Source organism: Crassostrea angulata, chromosome 8 (genome assembly GCF_025612915.1).
Source record: "Crassostrea angulata isolate pt1a10 chromosome 8, ASM2561291v2, whole genome shotgun sequence".
In the NCBI taxonomy this organism is placed as follows: Eukaryota; Metazoa; Mollusca; class Bivalvia; order Ostreida; family Ostreidae; genus Magallana; species Magallana angulata.
In genome coordinates, this window is record NC_069118.1 from 4,214,119 (window position 1) to 4,230,807 (window position 16,689).

At 34.4% G+C, this 16,689-nt stretch overlaps 2 protein-coding genes and 1 pseudogene across 2 annotated transcripts in view; all 3 read left to right on the plus strand.

The window, feature by feature from the left end:
* Positions 1–2,703: 2,703 nt before the first annotated feature.
* LOC128157915 (uncharacterized) lies at positions 2,704–4,414 on the plus strand. The gene has a single exon (XM_052820573.1). The coding sequence runs from the start codon at positions 2,704–2,706 to the stop codon at positions 4,390–4,392; it is 1,689 nt and encodes a 562-aa protein (XP_052676533.1). The 3' UTR covers positions 4,393–4,414.
* Positions 4,415–11,369: 6,955 nt separating this feature from the next.
* Positions 11,370–12,620, plus strand: LOC128159187 (uncharacterized; annotated as a pseudogene).
* Positions 12,621–14,866: 2,246 nt separating this feature from the next.
* Positions 14,867–16,689, plus strand: part of LOC128160596 (leucine-rich repeat serine/threonine-protein kinase 2-like) — a 43,167-nt gene continuing 41,344 nt past the window's right edge. The window contains exons 1-3 of the mRNA XM_052823929.1: positions 14,867–15,015; positions 15,582–15,676; positions 16,102–16,297. Of these exons, the coding sequence (XP_052679889.1) occupies positions 16,126–16,297 (172 nt within the window). The 5' untranslated portion in view covers positions 14,867–15,015; positions 15,582–15,676; positions 16,102–16,125. The remainder of the gene's footprint in view (positions 15,016–15,581; positions 15,677–16,101; positions 16,298–16,689) is intronic.

Consider the following 16,689-nt stretch of genomic DNA (forward strand, 5'->3'; position numbering starts at 1 on the left):
CAACAGTTTAGCTGAATTTTATGTTTATTTTCGTCCATTCCGGCGATTACGGCATGCCTTTTCCCGTAGCAAGGCAGTTGCCATATATGGTCATGTCAAAATTCGACAAACTTGTAGACTTTTACATTTGTCAATTCGTATCATGCCAGATGTGCTATTGCCGATTCTGATGATACAAATGCAGAAACTACGGATTAAAAGTGTGCATAGTTGAAGGTTTAATAAACTAATGAAAACAACAATGCTGCATAATGAGCATCATACGAAGGAACTAAGTCAAATCTTACATGTGTTTATACCCGAGTTTTATAAGTTACACGATCAGAATTACACACAGTTACACTCAGGTTCAGACACCAACACGATTGCATATTCAGATTTACAAGTTTACATGTCTGGATTTTTGAACACGATTACCCTCCATATGTTTTATCCAGTGATCCGGAACGGTGACTTGTGTGTCTATGCGTTTAGCGGTGCGGTGGCGGCTTAACGGACAGACGATGCCCTTACGAGATCCCCAGATTGCATGGTCTTGCTGTACTGGAAGGCATGCTCAGCGGAGGCATGCACAGTATAACATCCTCTAGCCAAGCAAAAAATATGGCCCTGAAAAGTAAGAAGAAACCGATTTTAAAAAGACATTCTAAAGATTAAACACTGCACATGTCCATATCTTGAAAACCTTGCGACTCGGATGCAGTTAAATAAATATAATTTAACATCGAATGTTATTTCATTCTTTCATTCATTCATTCATTCACTTATTCTTTTTTCATTCATTTAATATATCATTTCTCTTTTCAGAGAGTACATGGAATTCATATAATATAGAGTGGCGTAGCTTTCATTGAGGCACGGAAGCACGTGCTTCCACATTGTTTTGTATTAAAAAAAAAGGGGAAATAAAAAAAATTTAGTATTTAAAATATTATAAATATTGAACACAAATAAATTAATATAAATAAGAGTACATTTTTAGCCGCATACAACGTTGTCGTATCTTCTTTAGATGATCTTGAACAACAGGGCAATGGCTAGGTCTTAAGCTTGTTCAATTACAAAGTTTGATTTCATTTTTTCGCTTGTAGCTTTGTTTTATCCTAACATTTTCAAATGTTTGGAAATGCTTGCATGTATGCCCGTAAACTCAGGTCAACAATGAGTGGACAAAGAATGTCGTATTTAGCAACTATACACATTTACAGGCATACCAGTCAATGTAGCAGCTGTTATCTCAGATTTTGCCAAGAAAAAGCAAAGACGACTTGCCTTTTTTCAATAAATAACAAAAGTTATAAATTGCTCTTCTGATATCTTATATTATTATTTGCATACAATTCCATAACCTGAGTGACAGGTTGACAATGATTATGAATAGCTTATCGAGAATTAATTAACGGAATCTTAAAGTTTAAACATATAATTATTTTTTTGTATTATAAGAGTATTTTTGTGGACAAAAATGTTATAAACCAGTAGGAGAGAAAGCACAGACTTATCTGATAAAAATTAAATTAATCTCATCATAAATCAGACTCAACTTTTTCTTCTTTATCGTTAATTTTATGATGGTGATGAAGTAAGCATTATAAACATAAAAACTGTAGTTATTTTGATGAAACTCATTTTTCTGGATACTCAAAATTAAGTGTCTGAAATGCTAAAAGCTCGCCAGCTTCCGGGGGCTTCGCCCTGGACTCATTGGGGGGCCTCAAGGCGGCCCCAAACCCTCTTCCTTGCTGTCACATTAAACAAACCAAAGCTACGCCGCTGATATAAGATAGAATGTCAAAGGACTGTAAATTCCTTATATTACGCGAGTACTTAATTCCGCGATCCCGCTGTTTTCTATCAATACGCGAGAATATAAAATTGCGAACGCGGAACTTTTCATCTTATTTCTTATAGTTCTTAACTCTATAAAAATAATGGCGAGATTTTAAAATCCGGGAAGGGTGCTCCTTGCGATTTTACGCGAATATCAATCCCTCGCGTTTAATTAGGAATCTACAATATGTTCAATCATTTGTGGTAATCAAACCACAGGAATTTTTTAAAATTCTTCAGTTTTTATAATTATGTATTATAATTTGCAATTTCAGTGTGTGTGATTGGTAGATTGGTAGATAATCACTAAAATTTAATTGTAAATAGTGTGTATGTTCGTCTTTCTTAATTTTTTAATCATGTACATTTCGTCTGCACGTTTCGAAAGGGGTGAAATATATAGGGCTTTCTAAAGGGGTGAATTATATAGGGCTTTAACCTACTGATGATGAAAGGTTATTAGATTGTGCATATCCGGTCATGGTGTAACTAAATCATGGCACGAAAAGTGGAACGGACCTCAAAAACTTCGAATTAATGCTAAGTATTGCTGTAAGTCAATCTAAAACTATTTTCCTCAGATCGTATGCTGTATATGTGGGAGTTTTAAAGAACATCTTATTTACAACTGATTAGATGATTTATCTATCAACAGACATAACTTCTGTCTTAAAACTCTTTTCTCTTGTTGATTTGATATCTTTTTGTTCCCCGTTCCACTCCAAATTCCGTTCCACGTTTTAGAAACATCTGACCCCGATAGCGATGTTCCGTTTACATTCATTTATAATATTTAAGAACTCTTCGTGTATATGTTCATTCATACAAACAGGTGTAAAATGTTAGCAGCCTAACCTCTCTTCAACGATCGAAATGTCTGTCAGCTACTTATGTTCTAACGATGTTTTGGATGTTCCGTACATCAGTTTCCCAGACTTACTCAAGAAGAGAGCAAAGGATACTCCAACTAAAGAGATATGCATTTTCTTTGATGAAAACAATGAAAGGTCCGTCTTAACATGCGGAGAACTTTACGACAAAGCAACAAAGTTTGCAAGAGCACTAGTTCAAATGGGAATTAAGAAAGGAGACATAATTGGACTCAGTGGAAGAAATGTTCCAGAATGGTTAATTGCTGATTTGGGAGTGCAGATGGCGGGTGGTTGCTCACTGTGCTTGCCATACCAACAAAAAGAAGAGGATTGTGTCCTATTGTTCAATAGCATTGGTAATGTAAAATTACTCATTACTGATCCAGGTCCCGATGGACAAAATCATCACGCTGTCAAAAGCATCATTGATAAAATGGATTCTTGGGATGTTCCTGGGTTACAACAAGTTATTTTATTTTTCCCTCACGAGTCTTTACCATCCCTATACAATGTTCAAGATTTGTGCTCCGATGAGATCGACGCAGCTCTTCCGAGAATTGACCCCGAGGACATTGCAATTATTCTCATGTCTTCGGGTACTACCAGCCTTCCTAAAGCAATACCGCATTCACACCATGCCCTGGTTGTTCTTTCTTTTCATTTCGTTAATGGATTCAAAACAAATAACGAAAAAGAGGTACTGTACAATGACAGGCCGTTCTTTTGGGGCGGTGGGTACCCTTATTGGGAGGTGGGTAGTGGTGGAACTCGGGTAACATTAAAAAATACACTCCATCTTACTTCGATGGCTGAAGCAGCTGTAACTGCCTGTGGTATCATAGCAAGAGAGAACGCAACACAAGCTCTTCTAGCTCCTTCTATGATAGATTTGATATTGAAGAGAAACATAAATTTAAAAGTACAAAGAATTATCACGGGAAGCATGGTAGTATATTCCTCAAGTTTGGAAAGTATTGGCAAAATTTGTGATGAATATCAAGTTGTATACGCTTCGACAGAATTGGGCTTTATATCGACCAGAATTTACACTGCAGACGATAAGGCTAGTGTTAAATACAAAGTCCTTAGCTGTCGACCAGTTCCTGGAGTGGAGATCAAAGTCACAGATGACAACGGATTACTTCAGCCGGTAGGTCAACAAGGCAAAATATGGATTCGGTCTTTTAAAAGATTTCCTGGATATCTCAATCATACAATTTTATCTGAATCCGAGGAATATTTTAGGAAAAGCGGGTGGTTCTCACTAGATGACGGCGGTTTTGTGACAGATGATAACTTTTTGATTGTAGAGGGACGGCGTCAAGAGATGATACAAGTGTTTGGTCGACAAATATATCCTGTCGAGATTGAGAATGTTATCAAATCCAAGGGCAATGTCATCGCAGCCATTGTGATGCCAATTAAGGACATGAAAACTGGAGATTTGGTTCCCAGCGCAGCCATTATTTACCGACCACAGAGTGAGGACTCCACTGAGAGTATGCAAGACTACCTCCGAAAAGAATTCAACATAACTACAGAGAATAAGCTGCTTGGATGCTTGTATGTCCCGCATGTGATCATAAGTTTGAAAGAATTTCCACTGTTAGCAAATGGAAAGCCAAATCGTAGGGCAATTCGACAGATCATCCTTGGAATAGTTGACAAAAAGAAATACGACTGTTCATGAAAACATCGACTCTCTGCCGTAAACTTTATCATGCATTTTAATGGACATTTTAATCAGAGTTTGAATAAACTTACAATTAAATATGCACTTTTCCACATTCTATAATCGTTATCGAAATATTCATAGATCTATATTTTCAGTTTTGTACTAACTTTGACTTTCATTAAACAATTGATGAAAATATTCTAAACTGTTTCGTTCGTTTATGTATACATGCAGTCTCTACATGCAAACTGCTAAATATGTGCGAGATATTGTGGACATAATAAAGCATAGCACCGAATAGAATCAACAAAGCCAAATTTAATTCATGATCTTGTGCAGTGTTTTCCCCCAAGGCTGTAGGTTCTACAAACCCTTACCCGTGTTGGAAATGGCTCCAATTTTAATTACCCTAATCAGGACAATTCGCCCCCAAGACAAGTCGCCCCCAGTAAAACCGAAGATAACTCGCAACCAATTTAGGTCAACTCGCCACCACTCAAGACAGCTCGCCCCCAACATAAAAACATTAGCTCCCAGCATTTTTTTCGTATTACGACAACATTTATAATGAAAATTAATTTTCCCTCATATATCGCAACGCAATTTATGTTCTTTAGGTTTTATATCAATTTTTGATAGATTTTAATTTGAAATTCTAACAGACTTTTAAAACTTTCAATCACAGTTTACTTAAGCAGTTTTATTCAAATTCATCTGTAATCAGCTAAGTTTGTATGTATTATGATTAAAACATATTGTTTCGTCATTCTCTTTCCTGTTATAAACCCTGGCAAGTTATATACTTTAAAAATTATGATATAAGAAACCGGAGCAACTTAGATTGAGCACATTGCTTTAAGTTTTAAAATAACTTAATTATGACTAGCGTAATTATGAAATCAGCGATCAAACAATCGCATTATATTATTCATGCGATAATGATAATTAGTTAAAAATATGATAAAACCCAAGCTGTAAATAATTAGAGTGACATAATTCTTCAAAATGACGACTTATCAATGTTTGCAAGCTCTGAATCCTATGATGTATTTAACAATGAAATTTAGAAATTTAATATTTGACTTCCTGTTAAAATTTTCAAAAATCATCGAAAAATTAACACTATATGTCAATGAAATACCTATAAAATATATCTTTTTTTATTGGGGGTGAGTTGTCTTGACTTTCTGGTTTCCCAAACTCTGTCAATTGGCCTATATTTTTAAATTTATAGCAGGCCAGTGAGGGTCGCGTTACTAGGTCCACATACATACAAGTGTTGATCCAAAAGTAATGTCACAGATGCGATAAAATCGGGAAAAATCCGCGTAAAGTGACAAGAAATGTGCTTTGAGATATCTACCTAATTCATTTCAGATCTGAAAAATTTAATGCATCTTGACAAAGATTTCTGAAGATAATATATTTTGTTGAGCGTGAAGCAAGGCTAGTCGCTGCACGCTAGCGACCTCATTTCTAGATCTTTGGCGTTCTAGTAGAATATCATAATTTAATACTCAATAAAAGTGGCCACGATGCTCTATTTTACATTTTTTTCAAAAAGCAACTAATTACATGTAATAATTTTGTAATCGATGGATTAGTATATTGGATATTATTTAATGTGCTATCCGTTTGTCGAGATCTATGGCGGCATATTTTTGCCCCTTGTGTGCAAGTTATTTTTCTATCAAATATGTCGACATGCTAGATAAATATGTTGACATGCAAGATAATTATGTCGACATGCAACATAACTGTGTTGACATGCAAGAAAATTGCAATTAGATGAGAATTATACAAAATGTCAAAAAATATCGCCCACATGTGACATCCAAGATGCTAGATGCCACCTTTTTATGTCAACATGCAACTTATTTATGTCGACATGCAACTAAGTTATGTTAATATGCAACTTACTTATGTTGACATGCGAGATAACTATGTTGACATGCAACTTAGTTATGTTTACATGCAAGATAAATAACTTATAAGTTGTATGTCAACATAACTTAGTTGCATGTCGACATAAATATGTTGCATGTCAACATATTTATCTTGCATGTTAACATAACTAAGTTGCATGTTGACATAAATAAGTTGCATGTCGACATTAAGAAGTTGCATGTTAACATAAATAAGTAGCGTATCTAGCATCTTGGATGTCACATGTTGGCGATATTTGAGATTTTTTATAACTCTTATTTGATTGCAGTTTTCTTGCATGTCAACATAGTTATGTTGCATGTTGAAGTAACTATCTTGCATGTCAACATATTTATCTTGCATGTCGACATAATTAGTAGAAAAATAACTTGCACACCAGGGGCAGAGATATGCCACCATTTAAGATCTCTTCAAGGAGTCATAAAAGTAGCTTTATGATATATCGGGTCTATGACAACTCATCGAAAAAATTCATCAATGTGACAACTCACCGAATAGACAGCTCATCGATACGACAAGTCACGGAATATACAACTCATGGATACGACAACACATCGATACTCATCGAATCTCATCAAAAGTGAAAAATGAAACACAATAGCTAATAAGTACTAGTATGCCATGTCGTGACTGAGTATAAAATCAAGAAAATAATCTGTAAAATGTTCAAACATTTTAATTTTTATATCGATGAGTTGTCGTCATCCACGAGTTGTCTTTCGTTGACATGTCGCGTCGGCGATTTCTACTTCCGATTAGTTGACTTTCGAGGAGTTGTCGCATTCGATGAGTTGTTTTTCGATGAGGTGTCCGGTACCGGATATAGCTAATGACGTAAAAACCTAGTTTAACTTTCCTTCAGAGCGTATATCTTCTCTCTATTTGAAATATTTATTAACATGACATATGCTTTTATCAGATATTGGAACCACGTTTAGGGTATTCTGTTCACTCGTTCTTAATTATAGGTTGATGTGTCAATTCCAGTACATTTTCTTGTGATTTCTATTCATAAAAAAAAAAAAATGCTCGTATCATGATTCACATGTCCAGTCTTTTTCTTCCTTGATCTAGGGACAAAAGGCAATGCGTAAATATCCAAAATGGACGGTAACATTCCCTAGTTGTTTTTTTGTTTTTTGAAACAGTTAGAAAAAGTCTATGATATATCTGTTTCAAAATATTTTGTTGTTTGGGTCTTTTTTTTTAATTTGAAGCATGTAATTCATACATAAATACAAACCTTAAAAAATACGTAAATTCATGATGCGACAATGTCTCGTATATATATCATTCTATAAACATCATTATCTTAATAAATATTCATCGAGGTAATCAACATTTTACTTCAAATTAGAATTTTAATAATAAAAAAAATTGTTTTATCTTTTGCGCCAGTATGAAATGCGGTGCATAATGTGACATTACTTTTGAATCGACCCTTGTATATGCTATTTACAGTTTTACACGTAGGGTTAAAAATTGTATGTCGCTATTCTGCCCATTGACAATGAAACAAAATGCAGCAGATTAAGATAGCTCAATATCCAAGCAAACAGGTGGAAAAAAAATTAACTTAGTCGGTCAAGGTCTAAAATCTGCCAATTTAAAAAAAACATGTTAGCATTTGCTATACCTAGGTAAAAATCGATAATCGTTTCAGTTTATAGACTATAGTAATGTGGTTTAAAGTGTATGCATGATCAATTGTGGCCAAAGTGTCCTATATTCGGGGACTTTCACGACTAGCAAAGTTTGCACTAGTATACTGGTTAAGATATAATTTTTAAAGAGGTGATAAAAGTGAACAGATTTCAGTCAACAAAAGCTTGTAACATATTGGCTGGAGATGGCTTCCTTATGACGTCGCGCACGGTGTTGGTGTTAAAATGTCCTTTCAGGGTGCGCGCACAGTATTTGACTATTTTTAAAAACAAAAATTTGGACATATGTAATTTTATATACCGATCTGTTCGAATGTATACGGACTTCAACAAAACATGTAATAAAATGTAGGAATTTTTTTTTATATTTCATAAATCGGTGTTAAAAACTGAAATTTTTTTTAGAAATAGCATGTAGATAGGTAACACTTTTTGGGTACATATCTCAAATAAACAACAGTATCTCGGTGAACTTTAATTTTGGGAGGGAAATTTTTGGTGGACTTATTATTTTGATAATGTAACAGATATACGTCATAGCGTTTTTGACGTAATCAATGCCAGGAATCGACGCCGGATCAAAGAATTCCCAGAATGAAGTTGTAGATGCGTAAAAAATCCTCGAAAATGGCCAGGGCAAGATGAGTTAATTACCAAAATATGAATTGTGATTCAGGAACTAGCAATGATCTATTGTATTTTTTTTTAAATATATGACTTTTTAAAAAAAATTTAAGAGAAATTGTTTCTGTGTAAAATTTTCGTAATATATATTTTATAATAATTTAATTTTCTATGATAAAAAAATCGTTATGCTAGAGTTTATTCAAGACACGTGTCACAAGAGTTACATTTCACAGTCGAACGTTATGCGTAGCATGGCGATCACAAGTATCATGCCCATTAAAAAAAATGTTGGCTATATTTCATAATAATAGAAATCATTTTAGAATGTGCATTTTCATAGGTTGTATAGCCATTGAAAAGAAGCAAATGTGTCCGCAAATTTTCTTAATAGAAACATTTTAAAATGTCAACATGAAATGTCACACTTTCATAAAAACACATTAAACTACATAAGCAATGAAAAGAGAAAGTAACTTAGACACTTCTTTTAAAAATTCGCGCAGAAAATTCACAAAAATGAATAGCAGTTAGAAATGTGCTTTTTCTCCCAAACAATTCAATGCCAAATATACAAGTATTGCGAATAAAAATAATTGATTTTTAGAAAAAAAATGATGTCAACATCATATGTCACGGGCACGTAAAATGACGCAAGGACTTAAACGTTACGGCATGCAGTATGTGTGCGGGTTTTTATTCTTCATAAAAACAGTTTTAGAGAAAATAATAAATAACTACAAATTATTTTGTGAAGAAGGTAGCAAAAGTATAAAAATAATAATAATAAAATATAGGAATAATAAATAAAAGACAAAATTGATTTCAAATATCTGAACATAACCGGTCGAATTAATTTTTTTTTTACGAATAAGATATAGACGACATGGGTACATGTAAAATGACGCAATGACGTTAAACGTGATGCGACGATGAACATGTATTTTGATGATTTCAACGGGATCTTTGACTGCTACACTACGAATTAACATTAATGAAGAAAAACGGAAACATAGAAAGGTAGAACAGACTCGGGAATGAAGGAGTTTTGTATATCATTTTTTGAATCAAGAGCTATTCTTTACAATACATGACTAATTTCAGAGGAAGTTCATTTAAGAATTTAAGAAAAAGAATTGAAAGCTGTGAGCGAATCGCATGCTTTTGAACATTGATATTTCTTACAAATATTTATTTACATGTATATAACAGTTTTGAAATATAAAATCTCTTACATGTGGACAAAAATCAATTTAACGGTCTTATTTTTTAATTTATTTGTATGTTGTGGTTAATGAAATGTATCATTACGTTATGAGTGAAAATGACGTTTTTGACGTTTTTTTACGTTACCGAAATTAACACCAACACCGTGCGCGACGTCTTATGGATATTGGCTCTATGGGGCGCCGCTTTTAGTATTTTCTAATACATGTATCAAGAATTCAAATTTCTGATTTCAAAAATCATTTTCTGGTATCGGAATTATTAATTTCATTTTTTTGATATCAGAAATTTAGACTTGTTTTTTTTTTAATATCAAGAACTATATAATTTATATCAGGAATTAAAATAAAATGGCGAATTTTTACATATTTAATGAATGCTTCCTTGACCCAAAATTAAATTGCTGAACTATACAGAAGCGAGAGCCCGATTTGCATGCTAATATTTGTTGGTTTTTATTTGACGATTTATTTTATGTAAGAATTTAATAAGTGTTTTTGATAATTCTGGTCATGTGTATTGAAAGCGCTAGCTGTACGCCTAGTTGTATACTTAGTAATTCCTTTATATTTAAAAATATGTGACGCCATCATTTTTTTACGATCCTCTCAATAAATCGCAAAGAAAGCAGTGCTAAAAATTGTACATGTATATGTGGACGAAATTGCCTAAATGAAACAGATTCAAAGTTAGGCATACTTTGTTAACAAATATTCATAGCAAGAATATATATATATGGTTGAAGGTCCTATAGTCGTGCGTGCCCTGTGGTCGTGCGTCATTTTGTTTGTTGTCGAATTTGGTCACTTGCCAAAATATTACGTCATAAACGGCTGATTTTGAAAGGTTGCTATCAAGTGCGTATAAACAGAAACGAAGATTTAAATATGCGGAATAAACAGGTAGGAAGTTATACACGCATATATTTTGTATATAAAATCCGCCATTTTGTTAGTACCAAATTTACTATTTATAAAAATGTATGGGTTGAAGCGTACATTCCAGACATGAAAGGCACATGGCTAATTAGCATATCTAAATGTAGAGGTCACAATGTTTATCGACTGTTTCTACAGGCCAAACATTTTCATTGTTGGGTTATGAAAATGTTGATATTCCTTACATTTTTTGTAGACGTTTTTATAACGCAGGAATAAATTCAATAGAGAGAGGGACTATAAACAATAATCTTAACTGAAGGAAAAACACTTTTATACCTTTAATATGAATTAAAAAATATTCAAATTTATATTTACAATACAAAAAAGAAGTTATTTGAATGAATTTACATTTTAATAAGGAAATATTTGTCCAGTTTATATCTATAACAAATGTTTATTCTATTCATTAAATAAAATAATTCCTTTGTATTAAGAAGAAAAATTATAAAAGCAAGTTAAAGATCCCTTTTCATATTTTTAGACCCCAAAGAAAAAACCCAAAATAAAATTTAGACAGTACAGTCCGACTCGACTCATTAATGCACATCTAGCTGTCAAGGAAAATGGGACAAGTGTTCGCAAGGCTGCAATGCAGTATAATGTTCCAACTCAAACTCTTCGTGACCGGCCGGCCAAAGGGAAAGTAGACCTGGAGAAGGTAACTATGGGGCCAGCACCATTGCTTGGACAAAAAGAGGAGGCTATGCTCGTTCACATTTGAAAGCAATGGCATCATTTGGTTATGGGTATACCCGAAAAGAGGTGACCCACATGGCATCTGACTATGTCATTCAGCTATGTAAGAGAACCAATTAAGCAGCAAAATACTCTCAAATTAAAATGGTTTAGAGGGTTCATGAAGCGATGGCCAGATCTGAAGGTTGTTAAGTCACGGGCATTGGTGTATCAACGCGCAAAAGCATCAAATCCAGGAAATGTAAAACGATACTTTGTTGAACTGTCGTCGATCCTCACAAAGTACAACTTATTTGATAAGCTCCATAGAATTTTTAATGTGGAAGAGAAGGAGATTACACACAACCATGCACCTCCTCATGTAGTATCCGGCACTGGAGACACGCCACAAGCCGTAACAACAGGAAAGTCCTCTACGGTTACCATACTGGGATGTGGTAGTGCCTGTGGGGTTGCCATTCCACCATATTTTGTCTTTCCTGGCATGCGGATGAGGTCAGAGTTGATGGAAGGTTCAACACCTGGAGCAGCTGGTGATGTCACAGATCGAGAGTGGATGGTCAAATTCTGTTATATTCCTTCAGTATTTACATTTGCCAGAGCACACTAGTCACATTCTTCAACCCATGAATGTTGGTTGCTATGGCCCTCAACAGAAAACTTATAACAATTTGTGCCACCAAAAGATGAGAACAACGTCAACAGTAATCATCAAACAGGATGCTTGTGCCCTGGCATACTGCAAAGCTTTATCAGCTCAAAATCTTCAGTCTGCCTTCCGCAAGTGTGGAATTTATCCTTTTAATGCTGATGTGGTGCCAGCAGAAGCTCTTGCCCCTTCTTCGGTATTGACTCAAAGGAACGAGGAAGAAGAGAAGAGTGACTCTGATTTGGATGCAGATGAAAACAACAACAGTCAGGATTTTTTTGCAGAGCGAACCAGAGAGCTTGTTCCTATAAAATCCGAGGGATTAAAGGCCAAAAAAGAACGCAAAACCTTGAGTAAGATTACATTAGGCAGAGCAATTACTGAGCCGGAGGTATCAGCAAAAATTATGGAGCATGTTTCAGCAGCAGCAGCCCCAAAACAGAGAAAAAACATAAAAAATCAGAAGCTCCCTACCACCTCTACGAAAAAGCCTAAAGTGTGGAAACAAGAGGAGGAAAACACCTGCTCAAACAAAAGTCATTCACAGGAACCTGGACCCTCCCATGTTCAGCCAATTGACAACACATCTTCAAGGCAATACTTCCTATCCGAAGACTCTGAGGACGTCTCTATTTCTGAGGAAGAACTGTATTGTATCTGTAAAATGTTCACCCCACATACTGTTCGAAATAGCACATCCATTATTTTTGTAAAGTGGGTACAGTGTGACAAATGTAAACATTGGGTGCATTTAAATTACTGCACTGACATCGGAGTAGTCCGGATAAGGGGTCACTATCTATGCCCGCAATGTAAATAGAGTAGAATTTGAGTTTCAAATTTGTTTATATGCCTTGATCTTGATAGATTAATGTGATTCTTAAGATTGTATCATATATTCGTTATCTTGAAATGCAAATGACCCTGTATATGACTGTACAAGTTGTGAAATGATGAAATTCACCAAGATTATGAAACAGTTTATTTAACTTATTGTTATTAAAGCTGCTTGGTCCGATTTGATGTCAAATTTTGGGTACGTTTTTAAACGATGGGTATGCTAAGTATATTTATAATAATAGACATTGCTGTAGTTTGCTTAGTCAATTAAGACAAATTTCAATGAAAAAAATATGCACAAAATTTGTTAACAAATTAAACGACATAAATAGGGTATTGCGTTATTTCGCCTCATGTTAAAGTTCACCCCTGACTTCGTTGTGTTACGACTTTGACATCGCTGTCAATAAATGTCGTAATGTTCAAACAAATTACAAATAAACCTGTGTATTGAATTATTGATTGAATAACCCTAATCATTCGTGGGGGGGGGGGGGGGGGGCTAAACCAAACAGTTCCTTTTTTAAACATCCCATGATGCATTTTAGTTTGTTTTTTTCATTTGCCCAAAGAGAAATTATTTTCATTTACTTTGAATATTTCTAACTTTGAAAGAAGACCGATTCTGCTCGTTTAAATAGGAGAAAGTCCATAACTTTCTAAGATAAATGGTTTGTATGGAACACAACAAAGTTTTATAGGTAACACGACCAGAATAACACACATTCATACTCAGACTCACACACCAACACGATTACATATTCGGATTTACAAGTTCACATGTCTGGATTTTTGAACACGATTACCCTCCATAAACCTAACGCTCGGCTGTCTCCGTAAATCTCCGACAAGCAGAAAGGCTCTCTTGCTTTTCGGAGATTAACGGAGACAGCCGAGCGTCTGGTTGACCGAGACTAGAGTTCGATATCAATAGTGCTTTGATCCATAAAATTTTTAGAATTGCTTCGATTACTTATACATAGTTTGAAATCTATCTTAAATATTACACATTGGCAACATGGTTCATTTATAGGGTTTCTCGAAATTCCTGTCGGAAAAGTCTAAAATTCATAAAAAAGTGCGTAATTCAAATACAGACTATAAGTCTGTCCCAAGTTATTGCTTCCATCGCTTTTTGATGATTTTTAATAAAATTACACATACTTGTGAAAGAAATACAGTTGAAATCGTTAAAAGGGAATATATCCAAGGTAACTTCTTTGAACAATTATCCCTTTCCACTCAGAAAAATTCACAGGAACGAAAACAGATTCCTTACGGAAATTTATAATGGGAAATGTTTACACCTTTCTCCATTCGGAACACTCGGAATACATCGCGCATTTTTTTAAAGTAATCATCCGGGCTTTTTAATGGCTGTTGCAATGCAAAATCTCCGTAGACTTTCAATTTCGGGATGTGTATTGAAACCTGAAGCGGTAGAGGGGGCGTTTCAAAACAGATAATCTGGACATTTTTTATATTAGTGGATGAACGTAGTTTGAGCACAAGGGTATTTACTATTATTGAAATATCAAGCAAAAAGTGGTGGAAGCAAAAACTCGGGACAGAGTATAGAAACTAATTGCCATGAAAAATAAGTTGATTTTAAAGTAAATGATAATCGATAAAATCAACTCCCGTCAGTACTTCAGTACTTTGATTTTCATGATCACAATTTATATGATTATTAATATTTCAGTTTTTTAAAGGTAAATTTAGGAGAAAAAGTGGGGGGGGGGGTCTGACCCACCTTGATGCTATGTGCCTGATGGTTAGGTCTAACTTTGCAAAAAAAGACGGTACCGACGCCCACGAGTCTGCAGAATAACAACATGTGCATTGCTGTCGTGTTTAAAATTCCCGCCATTTTTTCCCTGAAGGTGGCGTTGGCGTATCATGTGATTTAGTGATGACCGGAAATAAACATTGGAAAGTGCAACATCGCGGGAAAGTCGGCTGCTGGAGAGGTTTTCTTGACGAAGTGGTATTTCGATGTCTCTGATGCTCCATTACCCAAGGTTCGGGCCGATGCATATATAAGAAAAAGGTTCAGTTTCCCAATACGTCAAATTTGTAAGCCGGTTACAATAAATTAAACTGTAGGCCTACCGTACAGCTCAAATAGACGAATTTTCAGTTTATATCGTGGGAACTTTTACTTATGTTTCGAATTATGTATAACTTATTTGGATATTTAGTTCGGTCAGTGTTCTTTCATTTATCGAGTAATAATGACTTGTACAGTACAATTTAACTGGTGAATTCGGACGAATTAAGAATGATGGAACATGAACATTTTTCAATGGAAGCCCTCATTTACAAAGATAGAAATATTTTGATCATTTTTCTAACATTGGGTGCAATGATCTTGATACTTCACCAGTGAAATATATACAATACCTCTTGGATGCTGAACTGAGATAACATGTTAAGCCGGTTTTTGTTTTGGATCAACATATATATAAATACATACTCTGTCCCGAGTTTTTGCTTCTAGTACTTTTCGCTTGATATTTCAATAATATTGTAATTAAATACCTTTGTGCTTAAACTACGATCAGCCACTTATATGAAAAATGTCCAGATTATCTGTTTGTCCCTCTACTGCTTCAGGTTTCAATACACGTCCGAAAATAGAAAGTCTACGGGGATTTTGCATTGCATCAGCCATTAATAAGCCCGGATGATAACGTTGAAAATTGCATGAGGTAACCCAATTACTTCTGAATGGAGAAAAGATGTAAACATTTCCCATTATAAATCTCCGTAAGAAATTTGTTTTCATTCCTGTAAACTTTAATGAGTGAAAAGGGATAATTTGTCAATGAAGATATCTTGGATATTTTCCATTTTGTCAATTTCAACTGTACTTCTTTCACAGGTATGTGTATTTTTATTAAAAATCATCAAAAAGTGAAGGAAGCAATAACTTAGGACAGACTATAAACAATGTTATCTTTATTGTAATTTAGCCCTTTGCCCACTTCTATTTTTGTACTCATATGTAATAATGTATACCTGATTTTATTGATTGTATTCGATAAATATCAGCTGTCATTTGATATCCTGATCAGTGTTATTAGTAGATCGCGATAATATGAAAGTAATTTTAATTCTTAGATTTTCTATTCAGTGTGATGTAAGTGGTGTCTGAGTGATGACCAATGTCTTAAAGCGAGCTGGTTTGCCCTCTGCTTTGGACAGTGGTGATAGCATAGACAGTATGGAGGAAGAGGAGGCTCAGTCCATAGTACTGACCCTGCAGCGGTCGCTGAATGAGGAACTACTGATGCTGACTCTCTACAGAATCAAGGACAGTCTCAATAATGGTAGGATTCTGTTACTTAATTTCTAATAAATGTAAGAGTTAATTAGGAATTGATGAATTTATATTAAAAGAATAAACCCTGGAATATCATTATATTTGTCAAATCGTTTTTGAAGAATAAAGACTGTAAAGTCTTTTCTGAACTCTTTTCTTTAATTACTAAAAAACTGATCATCATTTATAGTTCAAAAAAAAATATTTCATTCATTGATATTGAAGATTGAAAAATGTAAAATTTTAAATTCTTTGTACCGGGTACATGTATAAGTAAAATATTTTATGGCATACAGATTATGGATAAAATTTAGTTTATTTATTTTCTTTACTCTCACTTCCAAGATAGCCCAAATTGCGGGGATGTTGCTTGGAGATACATACTTCATTAAGAGTTTA

Coding starts and splice junctions, on each gene's coding strand:
- LOC128157915 (XM_052820573.1), top strand. CDS start 2,704: ATGTCTGTCAGCTACTTATGTTCTAACGATGTTTTGGATGTTCCGTAC.